General features: G+C 39.7%; 1 protein-coding gene across 1 annotated transcript in view; it reads left to right on the top strand.

The window, feature by feature from the left end:
• The window catches only part of NTRK2 (neurotrophic tyrosine kinase, receptor, type 2), a 326,931-nt gene that overhangs the window by 188,758 nt on the left and 118,916 nt on the right, over nucleotides 1–19,257 (top strand). Inside the window, exon 16 of the mRNA XM_006759498.2 lies at nucleotides 28–216. Within this exon, the coding sequence (XP_006759561.1) occupies nucleotides 28–216 (189 nt within the window). The remainder of the gene's footprint in view (nucleotides 1–27; nucleotides 217–19,257) is intronic.

Consider the following 19,257-nt stretch of genomic DNA (forward strand, 5'->3'; position numbering starts at 1 on the left):
GAGAATGGTTATTTTTTCCAACTCCAGGCCCAGCTTCAGTTATCAGCAATGATGATGACTCTGCTAGCCCACTCCACCACATCTCCAATGGGAGTAATACTCCATCATCTTCAGAGGGCGGCCCTGATGCTGTCATTATTGGAATGACGAAGATCCCTGTTATTGAAAATCCCCAGTACTTTGGCATCACCAACAGTCAGCTCAAGCCAGACACATGTAAGTACATCTGTTTATACTTATTGGCCCATTTGTTGCATAGCTGTATCTATAAGCGTGTTTATCAGAATCCTTGACAAGGGTGACTTGGGGGAGGAAGGCTGTGAAATGTCTGAGTATTTTGGGGGCTTTGGGACCACAGAATAGATTCTTTAGTTTGTTTCTTATGGAATTCACAGGGCGTGTCTTCTGCTGGGCTTGGAACTGTGGGCAATTTCTGGCTTCTCTTGGGATCTACTTTCAAAAATCATTTGTCAAAATGAAGTTGGAATCAAGGCATACTTATCTTGAAAAAGAGAAAGAAACCAGAAGTATCATTAGAATGAACATATGTCACGCAATTGATAGGATTTAAATTTGGTTTATTGAAAATCATTAAAATATACATTATAGGTCATCATGAGGAGCTATGTTGCACACAGGTGGTATCAATTCTGGTAGTTCTGTATTATTTATTCAGTCTTAGTTCTCAGCATGAAGCTTCTTGTGATGTCATGATAGCAAAGAGACATGTTAAGTAATGTGACATATTTTTTAGAACCAAATGAACCCAATAGCCTCTATTGAAAGCTTACAGTTTTTTTCCCCAAGACTCTTACTCTATTTTTTGAGACATTGCCCAAATACAAAAAAATGGAGCACAGACTTAAGGACAACAAAGAATAAAATCACAAGAGACAAATGGGTCTTATGCCACTGGAACTCCAGACCTTCCTTTACACATGAATAAGGGGATATAAAGGTAGAACGTTAGGTGACCCAGGTTCCAGGAGTTCCCTGGCACTGAATAATGGATATATTCTATTTGAATGTTCTCACCCCACCTTAAATGCTTTTATCCTGAAAGGTAAGGTGAGACTCTTAGAAGGTTAGTATTTGGGGACTTACTTTCCACTGTGACTATCATGGGATAAGGAGGCTTAACAATGAGTATCAGATCTGTTCACATATGAGGAAACACCTATTATTGCCTCCTATTTACTCAAATTTATCCCAAGGTATGTTTAACAGTGGATTCAAGTTTCGTTTTTAAGAAGAACAGAATTATAAGCTTGTAAATACATGAGATTGGACCCCACCATAGATTTCAGTTGAATATGTAATATGACAAGATAAATAGAATTGCATATGTGAAGAATATTGAGCTTCTTGAAATAAAATTATTAATTTAAATCAAGGTATTTCTAATTATAACATTGTCATTATGGTATGAACAAGATGTGTGGAGGTATTGTTTAAAAATGTGCATTTTTTGTTGAGATAATTATCCTCCAAAGGTCCTTGAAACACCCTGCATGCATTGCAGTCAAATGTTGAATAAGGCAAAGCAGGGTATTATGGTGAGAGAATCTGTCATCATTTTGATTGTTCTCCCTAGGAAAAGAGTACTTTGACACTCCTGTCATCATCAATATCAGGCTGTATAACGTACTTCATTTAGCCTGAGGCTGTATTATAATTGAGGTTGACTAAAATCAACCTGTTCCAAAAGTTTGCTCTCCTTTGTCGATAGTGGAAAAATAAAGCAGATAAAGCTGAATAATAAAGTATTTAGCATCAGTTCAATAAGTCCAATAAGAGAAAATTAACAGATGAGCAAGCAAAGAAATAAACAAACAAACGAATGAGATCCTATAGAAGAAAGTGGATTAGATGGCTGCTGGGTCTATGGTTCTATCTAGAAGTGCTTTCTTACCCTAGAAATCCACAATAAAGTTTCCAAAGGTCATTTCTTTAACCTAGAGTCTATGGAGATTTTTGAAAAGGTTTTAAACTAGACATTTTTATTATTTTGGAGGAGTCTTGGTTTTATGGTTTAGTCATTGTACACCACCTGCATTTGGAAGAGAGTTGAGGAGACCTGTAGTCTCCCCTTAGCTTCTGTCCTCTACCAGAGGGATCCAGACCATTGATTCTTAATTTGACAGTTCATTCCTTGGAAAGTCTTTCTGGACCCTTCACCCAGCCATTCTTACTCAGCTCAGTATTTCCAGTCACTCAGAAATGTTTTTTCCTCTAGGCTTCAAGCCATACACTATTTCATGATTTGAAGAACACTTAAAATCATACATCTTCTATGAATCATTTTTCAAAGAAATGGGAATGAAGAAGCAAATTACTCCTCTCCTTATCTTCACCCTTTTTAAAAAGTCATTCTTTACCCCATATTTTTTACCTTTATCTTTAATGTATCTGTTGCATTTTGTTAAGAGTATAACCACTCTCATGTATGTGTTTCTGTAGTCTTGTTTATGTTAGATTGTAAGCTCCTCGAGAGCAGAAAAAATATCTTGAATTATTCTTTCATATCATGGGACATGATACACTTTTGATGTTGGCCAAATGTTAATCAGATATGGATATATATTACTGAAATATTAATTACTAACAGACTTGTAACAAGTAAAGATGACCCATAGCCTTCTTCATTGGCTCTATTCCTATTACACTTGCCTACATAATAGTTTACTTGTTAGACATGTTTTTAATAATATATTATCCAATTTAAACAGATTTAGATGACAATTTTAGCAGGAAAAATCTTTTACCAAAAACCCTGATTTTTGAACATCCTAATAGCAGTCATCCAGAAATCAAAATATTTTAAAATGCATAAATCTGCTATACAGAGGGATCTGTTGGTCTAGGCCCATACAATTTTGGGAGATTAGCTTTCAATTAAGTGATTCCCATGGAACATTTTTTTCCCCCCATGAAACATTTTTATACCTAACCTCTAAAAAACCTTTAGAGAAGGGATCTTTCAAGAAGTTTGCTGAGTAACAAATTTAATATCATCTCAGATAAAGTTAAGAACTTTTCCCAAGTGCTTAAAGCAAAATGTCACATGGATGATATATCACCAACTTCTGGACCTATTAGTGTCTTGGGCCATAAGCCAGCATATTTACTTCTCTTTCCTAAATCTACCTGCTACCTAAAGATGTTGGCTTTCAAATATACGTGTGATCTTACAAAGAAAGAGTGGTTCCAATCTTATTTTACTGAATTGTAAGAATCTAATATAGAAGGTGAATTTCAATCCATTAAATATATATTAACTATCCATAATACTCCTACAATGCCAGGAACTGAAGATTTAGTGGTGATAATGGCATATTCCTTGCCTTCAGAGAGTCTTGTTAGGGAGGCCAATGGTTAAAGATTTCATCATATAATTACAATGCACTATAATAGAATAGCTTAGAGCTAGGGTCCTAAACTCCAATTACCTACAAGATTATGCAGGTCAATATGGAAATAGGCAAGATCAGAAAGACGATATGGCACTGTGAAGGCTATGCTTAAACATGACCTGATATTACCAGATACTCAATTTTTTCCAGCAAGAACAGGCACTTATTAAAATATTTTATTGTGAATTTCCCCAAATTTAAAACACTGGGTGAGAACAATAAATGACACGAGGTTGAGTCAGATTTGATCCATAATCCACCACTTGTCTGTGACCCCTGAGTTAGACCTTAAAGATCATTTAATACAAATACTTTATTCTACAGATGATGCTTAGAAGTCACTTTTCCAAAATTACTCAGCCTCCATACTTATATAATTTTGCATTAAAAACAAACGAACAAGAACAATAACAAATCCCAAACAAAAGCAGACTGCTCCAAATGATATGTAAGATCATTTAAGTGAAGAATGTTAATAAATTATATCCCCCAAAGTACTTTTTACTATCAGGAGCTATGTCAGGCTTTCATTTACCAAATCTAGAGATGGTTTGCAGGATTTTAGAGCAATCTGAACAGGGCTGAATTGCTCCTGAGCACTTTCCAATAGCAAGTCTGTCTACTTTATTGCAGGGCCCAGAGGTTCCCCCAAGACCGCCTGATAATAATTTGGTATTTGGAGGCTCCTGTGTCACTGCAGGAACTAAAGGAGGCTAAATCCATGCCTGATGGAGGAGAAGAGTTCTATGGTTATCTGCAAATTCTGGCCAGAAAACATCTTGACGTCACTCCTTAGCTTCCATACCCTAGCCAAGCAAGAAGTTACCTTCCAAAGAGAAAGCAGTGTGCTCTAATGACTAAGCCCTCAAAGTGCTATGCCACTTTAACTATAGACCCATCTCCTCGATCAATCAGGATGGCAAGATGGAGCTGAGGAGCTCAGCACATCAAGTCTGGAGTTGGTCTTTAATTCAACTAGTCTGTACAGACGTGTCTGAAAACCACATCATCTGACAGCATGGAGTGGTTTCCCAGTAGGATTTACAAACTTGACTCAAGGGCAGCTGTGCTGCTATCCTGTCCTTGACTGCTGAGAAAATTTTTGCTAGGCAGGATACAAAGGGAGCTGAAAAAAAATAATGTAAGGGTGAAATAAAAAAACAAAACCCACTAGCCAGCAAAACCCCCAAGTCATAAATCTTGGGTTCTCTTGAAGAGTGGGAATGTGTTATAGCTTCCCCTGCAGGAAAATCAAATGCCATAGACTATTGTCATTCCTAAAATTGTGTCTTTCCTAGAGAAGCCTTGTAAATTAGTTAAGGTCCTAGGCCTGGGGCCTAAATTAAATGAGAATTGTCCCTAAATATGTATGTGTTCTCACAGAGCATGCCCTCTATGTATCTAGGGCTAGTAACTCCTTGTGACAGATGCATATAAAGAACTCTGATATTTGTTCCTTTTGGCTCCATTTCCAATGAAATGGATCTTTATTGATTTCCTACAGAATGTGCCATATTTTTCCAGGTATTATAGTGTGTGAGTGTGTGTGTGTGTGTGTGCTCACACGTGTGTGTTTTCCTATTGGTTATATGCTTATTAGGCAATTATGTAGATAAGCACAGATTCATAGACCAGCTAAGAATAAGGAAATAAAAGGTTATAAAGGCAGGGAGTGTTTTAACAGTAGTTGAAAAGATCACATGGGGCACCCTCCTCTTCCCTTAATGTCATACCCATACCAACAAAGGGAGAAAAAGGAGGTGATATTTTTTCACAGAACTTCAGAGGTTTGAACACATTTGCAATGTTACTTGAGTACCTATGAGAAAAAAATTCTTAATTATGTCCAGGACTCTAGGAGCTCATTAGATCAAAGGATAAGGACACAGAGTTACCTGAAGTTATCTTCAAACTTGAGTACAATCTGTGTCCATGGTCCATTTTGATTTAAAAACAGGTAGAAACAATTGCTTTAGCACTTATCTCTGTCCTTTGCCTCTTAATTTTGTCCTTCAAAAATATATGTTCTTCTAAGCATTTAATTGGCCAAATATAGCTGGTTTGGGAACTGTTTATATCCCTTTGAAGGGCATGGCCTACACTTTAAAAACAAACTAAGTCCATTGTGCCCAGCATGAGTGTTATGACAGAGAGAACACAGTTATTTTAGGATCCTTAGAAATTGCTTTGTTTATGGCACACTGGGTTCGCAATTCACCCCTTGGGGGTCTTCATGGCACATTGCTGGGATTCTGTAGGTCCCAGTTCAATTCTCTCTCCCTCTTGGTTCCATAGTCCCCCTTCGCCAGCTATAACAGCTTGATATTATGTTCTCTTTTCAACTCAAGAGGAGATGGTAAGAAGCTATCAAAAAATGCTTTAAAAAGCAACTTGAGTTCCCTAGAAGAAAGGAAATGAATACATGCTGCATAATCACATTGACAATGCAAGCCACATTATAAACGCCACTGAGATGAAGATTTGTTAGCAAACCAGTTTCAAGCACATTTACAACAAGTAAAATAACAGACATCATTTTATTAGCATTTGACCACTGGGTGATTTTATTCGTCTCCAAAAAGAAATACCACCTGATTATAGGATCCCTAGATCCCTAGAGAAAATACTTCTATCTTATAGGTAACAGCTGAAAAGGAAAAATGATTATGGATTTAGGTCAAGGAAGCACTCATAGTGATATTCTGAAAACTGTTTTACTTCCACATCATCGGCCAGCCAAGATAGAATTATGCAGCCCTCTCACATCAAACATTTCAATCCAATTTCACCAAGTCATCAGTGCTATGCTGGAGGCACGCCAGCAGAGGCAGGATCCTAATGCATGTGTTCGGGGGGTTTCCCAAAGCCCAGCTCAACTGGAGAATGGGTACCAGCAGGGTAAATCCAATCAAGTCCCCCCGCACCCCGCCCTGTTTTGGTTTCCAGTTGGCCACTCTTGCATGTGCCAGCAGATTGTGGACCAGGGCCAGCTCAGCAAATACAAGTGCAGAGGAGCCTCTGGTGTTGGGAAGAAGCTCCTGCCACCCAGATGCTTCGAGCACTGAGTGCTCCCTATGGTTAAGTCGAGATGGCACCATGGGAGTTTTCCTTGGATGTGACACTCAATCCTTGAAGGGGGCTTTTACGCGAGATGCAGATTTTCTCCTTGTAAAGCGCTAGTTTTCTCTGTCTTCACTAATTCTGCCAGCTGAGAGGGTAGCCCACCACGGTTGGGCTTCTCAGGTGATTCATCCTGCCAGCTCTCCTGAGGTCCTCCCTGATATTTTAGTCATCTTTTGTTTGTTTGTCTGAGTGTTCTTTTTCTTGTTACTTGTTACTTCTCTAGAAAGGCAGGTTAAGACGAATTTGCTCCATACCAGGGACAGAAAAAAACTGTTGAACTACTTCTTAGCCACACACTGATAGCCACGCACAATGGCCATCTGGCTCCTCAGGGTTAGTCCCTAAGTGGGAGCAAGAGCTGCCTCCTGAGGGGATCCCACAAGTTGCTGAGTCCACGCTGCCCTCTGCGGAGCCTGCTCCCTTTTGCTTAGAGAAAGCTTCCTGTTTCTGAATGCCTGACCTCCTCAGGGAGGGGAAAATTAAAAGGCAATATTTGTGGCCTGTAGGAAAATGGGAATGCCAGTAGTACAGGGACCACCAGGACTTAGGAGGTTTGTAGGATATGGAACTTTCAGCTTTAAACCAGGACAGTCCCAGGCAAACCACAGTGGATTTGGTCACCGACCCAATGGTTTCGGCCAATAAGACAGAATTAAATGCCTTCAGGAGCCCTAAAATGAGAAACATTTAGAAAATGTAAGAAACAAAGATTCTGACAGCTAAAGATAACTGCTGATGTCACTTGGATATATGGCTTCCTAGTCTTATGAGTGTCCTTTGAATCATCCTGTGATACAAAGTCTAACTATTTGTGCCCCAAATTTTATTTGGACTAGGCTTTGTTTATATTTGTATAGCAGTGGTTCATTTCAGGTGGATTGTGCTGGAAAATTAGTAGGGACTGCAGTGAGTGCATTATTGCCAGTTTCAAATTTCACATTTGATTCATGGTACATAGGTTAAAACAGAGGTGGGGGGTTGGACTGGCCATGTCAGGTCTGGTCTAGAGTGATCCTAAGTCCATATTTGCTCAGCTCCACATGGTGAACATCATAGAGTGGGTGAGGCCTGTGTAGTAGGCTGGGAAGACTCAGGAAGTAAGAGGCTCCCTGTCCTGCCTCGGCAGGCTGAGAGTTCTGGTTTAGGGTCAACACTCTTGACGACTCCAAATGTAGATTACATCTCAACTGAAGTAGCCAATCACTTTTTGTCTCCCAGTTCTTCATCCTGATCAGCCAACTTCTTTCATGGAGTGTGCTGGGTCTTAAAGGGCCAAGCTGGTTATATCTGACGTTTCCCACTATTGAGGGATGTCCTTATTCCGCCAGCATCCCTGGTGCAAGGACCTCTGATGACTTGAAATCTCTCCTTAGACATTCAATCTTACTTAAACTTGATGGAGTTAGCGCCCAATAATCTCCAGTTTCTTCTGATATTTCAGGCATCTGGGCCTAAACTGCGTTTCCAGCAAGGGGACCTCTCACTAATACTCTCCAGAAGTATGTCCATGTTGGTATTTTGCACAATGTTACAGTTCAGAGATTCTAAAAATGAGTTCATATAACAGAGAGATTCCTATGATTTATAAAAGATTAGATTTGTATGATTTTGAACCAAAGGGTGGGGGAGGAATTTTAGAAAGAAAACAGTAATCTAATACCTAGTTTTTATATTATTCTTCTTATTATATATGCTATGAATATACATAGACATCAATATTTTTTTATCCTGTTGCTATTATTTAGCACATTTACTTAACCATGCCATTGACCTTTTGGGTGCATTAAAGTGGAACCCAAGCTTGTTATTAGATAATGAAGGAAATTAGACGGAGTGCCCATATTCCTAATGTTCCGACAAAGTGGTTGATATAGAGGGGGCAGGATAAAATCCTACACTATCAAATCATATCAAAAGAGCTATCCTCTGTGTTAGGGAATGTCTTTAGTACAGGGAGACTACATGATATGGCACCACTGACCAGCCACCTGACTTACTTTCCTGCAAGGGTAATGGAACTTCAGATCCATTTATACTCTTATGCCCAATAATCATCCCCACCTTTGCTCCTAGAAAGAGTTTACTTTTGCAAGTGAGTCGGCCTTCAGTCTGTTACTACAGAACAGAGAAAAATCAACTGGCTACCCAGGGACAGAACTCACGTTCTTACCTTATATCAAGAGAGTACCCCGGCAAGCTGGACTAACTGGGTCTCTCTCACATAGTCTCTACGCTGACCCATAAATATCAATTCCTTCGTCCAACTCGCCTGCCATCCTCCCTCCGTTTCTCTGTGTATGAACGTTCAGAAACCACGAAGCTAATGATCACATTTCTCCCTAGTTCCTAGTTCCATTAGTGCTGTATCCTGATACCCACAGAAGCAATTACGAATCCATATCGCTCTTTGACCCTTATCTAGTGAGGGCCATTCTCTTCTTTCCCAAGTGCGATTACTTGTAGGGTGTTTCTTCCCTCTTACAAGCCTTTGTTTTGAGTTGATGGTAAAATCCCTTTAGTTACATGTAAGGTTTTAGTGTTCCTTGATCCCTACCTAGACCTTTATCAACACTGGTTTTGAAGAGGAATGCACTCATTTTCTTAGTGAGATATTGGTGGTGGGGAGCTCTGCCTTTGATTTTTTAACTCCTGAGCTTTGGAGAGGGAGCCAATGGCCAAGTAGCAAAGGGGATAAGCTTATCTCTCACTTCTTAAATACTGCTTCTCATCCAGGGTGATGTGTACTCTCTCCTGTTTCCCGCGTATTACATCCCAATTTAATTAAAGTGGATGTTAGCCAGACTGGGGTCTTATAGCTAGTACATGGGTACAGTCCTTGGTGTAAACACCCCAATGCTCTCTTTTGTTCTCTTAGAAGAGATCGATGTTGTCGCATGCCGAGCTTCTATGTGTGGGCTGAGCTATCGGCTGGGTTATTGGGTTGTGGATGGATTCCTGTGGTCCCCACACCCTCTGCCCACTTTTGAAAAGAGGGGACTTGTGTGGGTGGGTGTGGATGATGTTCCCCGAGGAGACCCTTCTGAAGCTGGGCATGCAGTCTGGGTGTTACACTGATCCTCACTCAGAAGTTTCCCTGCTTCTCCGCTGCGGGCAACAAGCAACCAGCCTCCTACTGCTGGGCCTGTCTGCTGCCTTGCAGCACTGGTCTCAGTGGTCGTGCCCTCTGATGCTGCACCATGATCTAAGGGGATCGGGGAGGGAGGGGTCTCTGTGATTGCTACACGTTGTTTAACTTTAATTCCCTCTCTCATATTTGATGCAAGAAAGTGGACCTAAAACATGACTTGCATTCTCTTACTGTGTTCAGAAACTCCAGGACTTGTCCACATACATCAATGTGATCAATGGAGTTTTGGAAGTTTTTATTATACAGACATGTTTATGAAAATAAGATCTGTTGTATTGAATTCTGTGATGTAGTTGATCATTCAGAGCCAAACGCGTATACCAATAAAGATAATAGTGTCTCATCTGTGGTCTCTGTTGCCTACTTTTATCACCAACAATGTTGGGATCTCTAAAAGCACTACAAACAAGCCTCGAGAAGTTGTCCTCATTTGTTTCCATTTAGCTCTCAAACTGGCCCTCTGCGCCCAGACAGGGCCAGGACTAGGATAAGGCAGGTGAGGCCTTCCCTTAGGGTGCAGAATTTAAAGGAGCACCAACAATCTCAGAAATCAAGATAAGTAATATTTTAATGCAGCATTTTAAAAGACAAAAAATGTATGCAACATCAATCTATGAAAAAAAGAGCAAAATTTTATCTAAAGATGGGGTCTGAGAGGGCTCTATTTATTTAAAGCCTCTACTTGTTTAAACTTTTAATATTTTTCACCATAGATGTTTGCATTAATTTATTTTGGAAAATATTGCCTGAAAATATCATTCATCTCAAATACTGAATTTTGGGTGTTCCCTTAAATTTTGTGTACAAGGCATGGACCTCACTCCCCTCACCCTAGCCAGGCGCCTATATAGACTCCTTCTGGCCTGACTCGCATGTAAACCTTTGGTCATTGCCAAGCAGTGCTTTGTATACATTAGCTGCTGGGCTGATTAGCTTAGGTCTTCTCTCCCTTCCTGCATTCCTGGCCTAATGTGCTCCTTCGCCCCCAGCCCCAGCCCATTAGGTACATTTCCCTGCCCCACTTTGCTAGCACCTCCAGTACTAACCATCCTGTGCTGTCTGCTGAGCTATGTGCAGGGACATGCACTCTCATTTTCTCACTGCATTTTTCAAAAAGTAAATCTGAAGAGGGAGGAAATGAACAAATGAGAGAGAGAGAGACAGAGACAGAGAGAGAGAGATTTTTTTTTTTAAAAAAAGAAGGTTAAAAAGGCTTGGAAGGTCAGGAGACCCTCTCAGTAAATTTGAGAAATGATCTAGAAAAAAAGGATAAACTTTTAAAATATAAGTGAAATCTTTTTATATAAGTTTATTAGATATTGTTTTATTTTCCCACATTTGGAGTTTTGGTATCACATTTGCTAAATTAAAGTTCTAATACTTGAAATTTTAAATATTCCATTTTCACTCAGCCTGTTCATTAATGTCACGAGCACCTTTTGTAATGTGCTCATTCTTTGTAATTTTTAAACAACCAGTATCTGATGCCTTGTGTATGCCAGTCTCTATGAGCTCCATGTTCATATTTACAAACTAAATTCTTATTCTTGCTGGAAGATGGATATCATTACTCTGTTTTGCAGCTGGAAAAGCTGAGGCTCTGATTGATTAGGAGGGAAAGTAACAAACCCAAATTATAGCAAACACATGGGAGTGTTTCTGTTCAGGCCCAGATCAGCCTCCTGGAAGTCTGGACTCTTTGTAGCCCAGTGCGACTGTTGACCTTTTCAAAAAATAATATCTAGCAATTTTCTAACTCTGCAAGGGGAATTGTAGTGTTGGTATTGCACCTTTCATGTGGGTTTATCAAGGTATGCTGAGTGTATTAACCTTCCAACATGAAAGCTGGAGAATGCCAGATGGCCGGTAGTGAACTTACTGCTGAATAAGAAAAGAACCAGTGGTTGGCTGACCCCAGGACTGTCTTCAATGTGAGGCGGACACAGAGCCCACTGGGCCAGTTGTGAGGTTTTCTCAACAGAGGTAGTACCAGAAAGGCTAAATAACCATGAATAATCAATCTTATTTTTATGTATTTTTTTAACTTTGTTTTTTAAATTTTATTTTTCAATTACAGATGACATACAGTATTATACCAGTTTCTGGTGTACAACATAGTGATTAGACATTTACATTTTGCTCATTAAAATCCTGTAAAATTCCACTCTCTCCCAACCAAACCCAGCCCATTCTGATAAGTTTACCGTTTTGGTTGTATTTTAGAAAATCCTAGGTAAAGCATTTGATACCGTAGATCTCCAAGCCTTTCTTGAATGCCCTCATTGCTGATATTGTGACATCACATTTCCTAGGCGAACTTGATGTCTGTTTTTCCAAAGATGAATTCAAAGAGTGCTAAGTATTTTGGGAGCAATTTGAGGTGCACACATTTATTAAATATTTTTTAGGTGATAATGTAAAGGTGGAGGTACTCACAGCACCTGCCTTGAGTCACCCTGTCCCAGGGAGGCCAAGGGACAAAGAGCTAATAATCCCTTCTCGCCACCCATTCCACTGGCAACCAATTCCGATGCCAGCCCCGTGGAACATCATGTAGAACAGGCAAGTCACTTGTCTGGCTCACCCTCTTTGGCTGAGTCTTTCATTTTCCATGCAAAAGACCATGTTTCCAAACTGATGAATTAAAAGGGGTCAACATTCTTGTAGATCTTTGGCCTTTAGGGAGTCCTTTGAAAAACACGAGTCGGCATTGATAGATGGCATTTCTCCCACAGGAAGAGCATGCATCAGGACTTTCCTAAGGTCAGGCAACATCAAGGAGCTGATATTTTAAGCACCTACTTTATCACAGGCACATATGCTTATACAGATTCATATATATGACCAGTACCTCATATGAGGCTTTTAATAAGTAGACTAACATGTGTTTCTCCCAAACATCACATAACGTATCTTCACTGGGCTTGATTGATGTAGATGAATTAGAATGGTGAGGTTAGCCAAAATGAACAAATTCTTTTCTGACCGAATGTTGATTCTCTTAATTATCTTGGTAACTTAGAAAAGATCAGAGTATGAATTATTCAATCACAGTCCAAAGTCCATCATGACAAATAATGATACAATCAACATGTTGTTTATCAGAGATTTCCAGGCCCCCCGAATCCTCATGCATGTATTAGCACAAAGCTGCAGAGTTCAGGCAGCCCTTAGGGGTTTGTGGAGGTGCGGCCCAAGAGCAGCTTGGAGAAGCTAATTAGATTGAGACTTAAGAGAAAAGGGTGGGCTTATTTCCAAAGAGAGCATTTGATGAGCCCTTTGCTTCCCCGGGAGTGAGGGTTGTGTGTGTTTTGGCATGTACCTAAGTTCATTTGCCAATGTGGAAAATTTTCCCAATGAAATGAAATAAAACAAATTTCTGACTAAGAAGACTGTCTGGAACCTGTAACAGTGAGACTCCAGGATGGGGCAGGGTAGATGGGATGGGGATGAAATTCCAGATTAGGCTTAGCATGTGTAATCATATGTCTCTGTTGAATGATGAGTGAGTATAATCAGGAAGTCATGTCTTACCCTGGAATTCAGTGGCAGTAGACTTTGAATGACATTGAAAATCACAGATGGAAATACTGACAGTTTTCTAAGTTCCTAATCATGGGATGGTCAGTGGACAAGCAAGTGCTTTGGCATCTCCTGCTCCTAAAATAGTGCCCAGGACACTGTAGGTGTACAAGAAACATGGACGAATGACTGACTGAATGAATGGACAGTTGTATCTACTCTACTTGTAATATTACTGTAGCTTTGGGGAAAAATACATCTCTACTTCACTGAGCATCAGGCATGACTAATAAGTTAAATTCCTCACTGATTGTGTTAGTAGCAGAAGTTAGGGAACCTTTCCATTTGAATTGCATGCTATTTACCCCTATGGCCATGTCTGTTCACTGTTGGGTTTAAAGCTTTTTTTCTGTTATTTCCCTTTCACCTCCCAAGTTGTTTATGTTTTGAGAATTCTCCTGACTGCTTTTGTAAATTTGGTTTCAGTTATGTTAATGCTTTATGTTTTGTGTTATGAGGGAATACATTCTCAGGAGGCCTAATGCTTAAGTTCCAAGAGTGACTGTATGGAGAAGAATTTGCAACAAGATAGGCATATAGAGGCTTCTAGAGGGAAACTGTAAAGAGCAGGGATGTGAAAATGAAAAGATGAACAATTCTGGGAAAACTACAACAGAGTGTAACCTCGGGGACTGTAAGCAGTGGCCACTGAGAGAGTTGAGGCTCAGGGACCAAAAAAGGGCTGCTTGAGAAGATGACTGGGAGTCTTTGTGTCACAAAGAAACCCAGAAGATTATTGGTAAGAGGCAGGTAGATTTCTGGACCAACCCTGTTAGGTGTGTCAGATGCCTCCTTCCTGGGACTAATAAGAAAGTTTTGGCCCAGCCGATGTGGCTCAGTTGTTGAGCATTGACCTATGAACCAGGAGGTCACGGTTTGATCCTAAGTCAGGGCACATGCCCAGGTTGTGGGCTCAGTCCCCAGTGTGGGGTATGCAGGAGGCAGCCAATCAATGATTGAAATCAATTATATATATTATATATATATAGTTTTGTATGAACCAAGGCCTAGACTACCTCCCTCCCCCTATTTTTGCTGGCAAATCTAGAAGTAAAAGCTAACTTAGAAAGCTAAGAACTTGACTCATGAATACTATTAACTAGGGTTTAATTTTATCTTTCAAACAACAACAACAACAACAACAATAATAATATTTTTATATAGCTAGCCACTGTACAGTGTGCTTAACATATATTTATCTCATTTAATTTGTGCAATAGTTCTATGTAATAGGTATTATTGTTCTTAAGTATCAAAGTTGAAGAAAATAAGGCACAAAACAATTAAGCAACTTGTCCAAAGACATGTAGCTAACAGGTAGAGAACTAGGATTTGAACCTAGGAAGTGTGACTCTAGTCTTTTTTCTTGATTACGTAGTTTAGCACCTATTTCTTTGTCCCTCTCTCTCTCTCTCTCTAGCCATCAGCCAGTTTTTTTTCATGCTTTTCCCAAGCATACACACACATTTGGTCCTCAAAGGATTTGAAGCCATTTACATTGGAAATTTAGCTAATTTAACCGATGAGATAATATATCTGCAACTTTCTCATTTTGCCCATAGTTTAAGTCCTGAAATTCCCTCCTATACTATAAAAAAGTACTTTTTAATTCTAAACAACCTATCACAGCATAGTGGAGAATGATTTTAAATGGTAAAGACCAGAACCTCAAGGCCTCACCTTTGATGGAGAACTACCCAATGGCAGCCACATGGCTTTGGGAGGTGATGGTAGAGTCATGAGGTAGCCTCTTGTTTGAGGCTTTGCCCAATCTTTTTCTTCTCAAATACCCAGTAAAGCTGGGTGACACCACTGTTGGAGGAGACCTGTTCCTATTTACCTTTAACTCTGCACCCTCTAGCTACCAGTCAGCTATTTGCAGTCTCCAGCAAGCAAAAGCCTTTGGCCCTGTAATCCTCAGTGTGGTGTGTGTGTGTGTGTGTGTGTGTGTGTGTGTGTGTGTGTGAGAGAGAGAGAGAGAGAGAGAGAGAGAGAGAGAGCAGAGGAGACACAGAGAGAGAGAGAGAGAGAGAGAGAGAGACTAGACATGCTTTAGAAGGATCAAATCCCTGTATCCCAAGCAACATCTATCAAATTTGAATTGCTAGAGGTAAGACCAGAGAATGTACATGGTGAAGAGAGCCCCCAGATGATTCTGAGGCATGATAGAGTTTGGAGATGGTTGCTGTAGGCCAGACCCACTGCAGAAGGTTCTCTTCCCGAAGGACCATACATCTGGTGAAATGAATAGACAAGTCCTCTAGGGACAAGCTTGTACCTTTGTTGCTGACCTGATTCTACCTCCTTTGCTGACATTTGGCTGCCCTCTCTAGTCAGCACAGTCTCTAAACAGTCTCTTACCAGTCTCTAAACATGGAAATCTTTTACTTCTGATGGGTTAGGGCATAGGAATGGTGATTTAGAGGTATAATATACCACAGAGGTTTAAAGGGCACTTAAGGGATGGTTTTGCCATTCCAAGCACATGTGAGTGTCCCCATGACAAAATGGCTTTTTCTAAGCAGTCAAATGGAGTTTGGCAACTACATATGTTTATGAATTGAGGCTGCCCAATGTACTAACATACCTGACACAAGATAGGTATATAGCATGTGAGAGGAATCTGCTTATTTTTCCACAAACAATTCAATAACGTTATGAAAATGCAAAAACCCTGAAACTCTACTATTTGAAGAGGAAAAGATCAGAGAGTGATTTGACAAATTTTGTAATCTACATAATCAACAAAAACCAGAAATGCTCAAACTGGGTCAGATTAGGCTCAAACTTCTGATCATTTTATAGCAAAATGATTAGGAACTACAGTTGCCTCAAAAGTTTACTTTAAAAAGTCAAGTTCACTAACTCAGTTACTTTTCTTTAGAGAAAATATACTATTATATTGCAAAGTGGTAATAATGTTAATTTCTGTATAACTTAGTATTCATAGTTTAAAGAATTATTAGGATATTATTACATCTCTTCCCACAAATTCCTAAGTTTTTTGGAATCTTGTCTTATGTGATTCAATCTGTACAAAATAATGTAAGAAGAGATTATGGGACTTAAGGAGAGAAATGATTGAATCACCATGACCCAATAAAAAGTGTTCAAATTGCATTTCACTACATAATGAAGTCTGCTTCAACTTACTTTGACATAAATAAGATTGGGTAAGAGAAGCCAGAAGTAAATCAAATAAATTAATAAACTATCAGAGCTGCTTCAATTTCATCTCCCGGACAGTGTCTGCTTATTTGTATAATAAAATCTGCTTTTATGAATTAAAACTCTGGCGTACCACTTGGTTGAAACCAAACATTTAAGGAAGAGTTAGTATATTTGGGGGCCTGATTAGGGTGCCTTCTAGTTTCACCAATATCAATAGTCCCTTTGAAAAATGAAACTTGAAACCTAGAAGAGCAAGGTTCAACTTTTCACTAGACTTAAAAAAAGCTCTGGTGGGGGTTGGTGGCATTTGCAGGGGCAGGAGGGATTGAGCAAAAAAGAGAAAGAACTCATGGACACGGACAATAGTGTGGTGATTGTGGGGGTGTGGGAGGGGGTGTGGAGGTGGAAGTGGGTATAAGGGATGTAAATGGTGATGGAAATAAAATAAAGGAATAAATTATGCTATTTAAAAATGAGGTTGGAGATGCAGGCATGCACTCAATATTGATGATTAGCTGTTCTTCATATTTTCCTAATTATACATATTTACTGAACATGAGGAATTTTTTTTCCTTTTGTCTACATAGAGGCTGTGTCTCCATTGGCATAATATATCGCAGTGTTTGTCAGTCTTGTGCAAAATTGAATTTGCATTTCTGCTGCCACTTGTTGGGAGTTCATTATCTTGCAGTACAACCACTGGGAAAAATACAATTTTCAGTGTTTAATAAAACTGTGGTCCTCTCGTAATACTTATGATGCTTAGGCAATTTGTTAGGCACAATTTATCACAGATGTTTAACACTAATTATACTGTGCATAGTGCCAGGAAGGGTGATTTTAAATATTTCCTTTATTTAATATATTTCAGGGAAAACAAGTATCTTGCAACTGCACTATTGTTTGCATTTCTCAGAATTGAGGTATAGTCTCCAAATGCTAAACTTAAAAAATAAAGATTAAGCTAAACATGCAATGAGTAAAATACATACTGAATGTGGCCGAGAGGCCAGGAAACTGATGGGAAAAGCCTGTCTTTCTGTGTCCCAGGTAGCCCAGGGCAGTAGAAAGAAGTAGTGTATTGACTGGCCTGTGATGTGTGTCTCCTGAACTAACTAGTAATTTATAACGCTCTGGTGTAGTGATGATCACTGAGGCAGGCCCCTTCAACATATTCAATTCCAAAATCTGTGATCTAATTAAGCCCCATTTATCAAAAAGTATTTAGCATTTTATAGATGGCTTTACTCCCTGGGAACCTGAAAGACCAGAAGCCTGCTTTCTGATGGTTCCTTGAAAATGAGGTTCAAGTAACAAATCGCTGAGAGGGAATCGAATTCTAAGTAGTGAGGTTGAGACACTGAAACATGATCTCCAGCTATTAAACAGCTTCTTGAAAAATGGCTATGCACGCTCACAATTTTAGCAGCCCTCAATCTTTATATTAAAGACACGACTTAAATGCGAACCACATTTGGTGTTCTTTGTGCTGTAATAAATTGAGCACGTGAAATGAACTTGTAGTAGAAGTTATCTTTTCTTTGTTTTGTCTTTTGCTTCTAATAATCCCGAGAAGCGTTAGTCAGGCACATGTGAAGGCCTTGAGCTGAAACAACGAACAGAGTTAGCTTGGGCACCTTCAAAAGGAAAGAGGGGCGGGAGGACCTATTTCCTATATGGTTTACTTACACCCATTCTTCAAAGTGGTTTTCCAACAGCAATCTTGAAGATGCTGTGCTTTTTACACTGTTTACCAACAGATTAATCAGCCAGAAAGACAAGATCTTGAAAGAACTCAGAACATACTGTAGATGAGACACGGGATTTAGCTCTCTGGGTCACCACTGTATGCTTTTGTTTATATGTGACCTCTACAAAGTATTTGCTGTGTTCTCAGCTAAAGTAGTTCCATGCAAAGAAATCTCCAGAGAGAAAGTTATGGTTATTATGCTTTATGCAGTTCAACTTGTATCCCCATATTTTCCTTTAAAGGTGACATTTCATTTTGGACCATGGATCCATGGGAAGCTTCTTCTTAAGCTCACAGAGCTGTTGGTCCCCTAACCTCTTTGATGCCCAGCATTTGGTGGTTTAGGAAAATGTAATCACCCCTTGAGCAGAGCCTGGGCTTGTGTTCAAGTCCAGCCTAATGCCACTGCCATCCCCAAAGCTGCCCCCACCTTGGTGCCTCCCACTCTTTCAGACCAGCTTTGCCCTAGTAACATGTGCATATTTTATCTTTTTCTTCTGTCACTGTACAGAGGTATCTGAGACTTGTCACTGGACTCTGTAGGCTGAATGCCTTCCCTGAATGTGTCGAAAGAGAAGATTCTTTTCTGTCTTTTTATCCCACTAGCTCCCAATTACTTTTATCTCAGCACCTTCTCCTTGACCTGACCTTTCCCTAGCTTGAGACCAGTCAGTTCTCATTTCTAGATTTTGCCTAGCTGGTGTTTTCTGGGCCATGGAGTATTTTTCCCTAGATTGAGAAAAAGAAGATAGAGCAATCCAGGAAGCAGATGTCTTTTGGGTGGTATGTGTCTTCCAGAGTAGGAATTTAAAATCTCTGTATGAAAGGAACAGTGAATGGTGTAATTAGTCAGGCTGATGAAGGAGTAAATCCTGGTAAGCAATTTTTCTTGACTGGCTTAATGGAAAGCATGAGCTATCAGTTTCTGCCAAACTAGCTAAGGGTAGAATGAGTGTGGGGTTTGGACAAAAGATAAATATTTCATGTGAACTTGGACTCTGTTGTGTAGTTCATTAAAAACACAAAAACAAAACAAAACAAAGAAATCAATGACTTGTGGCACTTCATGC

Source organism: Myotis davidii, unplaced genomic scaffold (genome assembly GCF_000327345.1).
Source record: "Myotis davidii unplaced genomic scaffold, ASM32734v1 scaffold556, whole genome shotgun sequence".
Lineage (NCBI taxonomy): Eukaryota > Metazoa > Chordata > Mammalia > Chiroptera > Vespertilionidae > Myotis > Myotis davidii.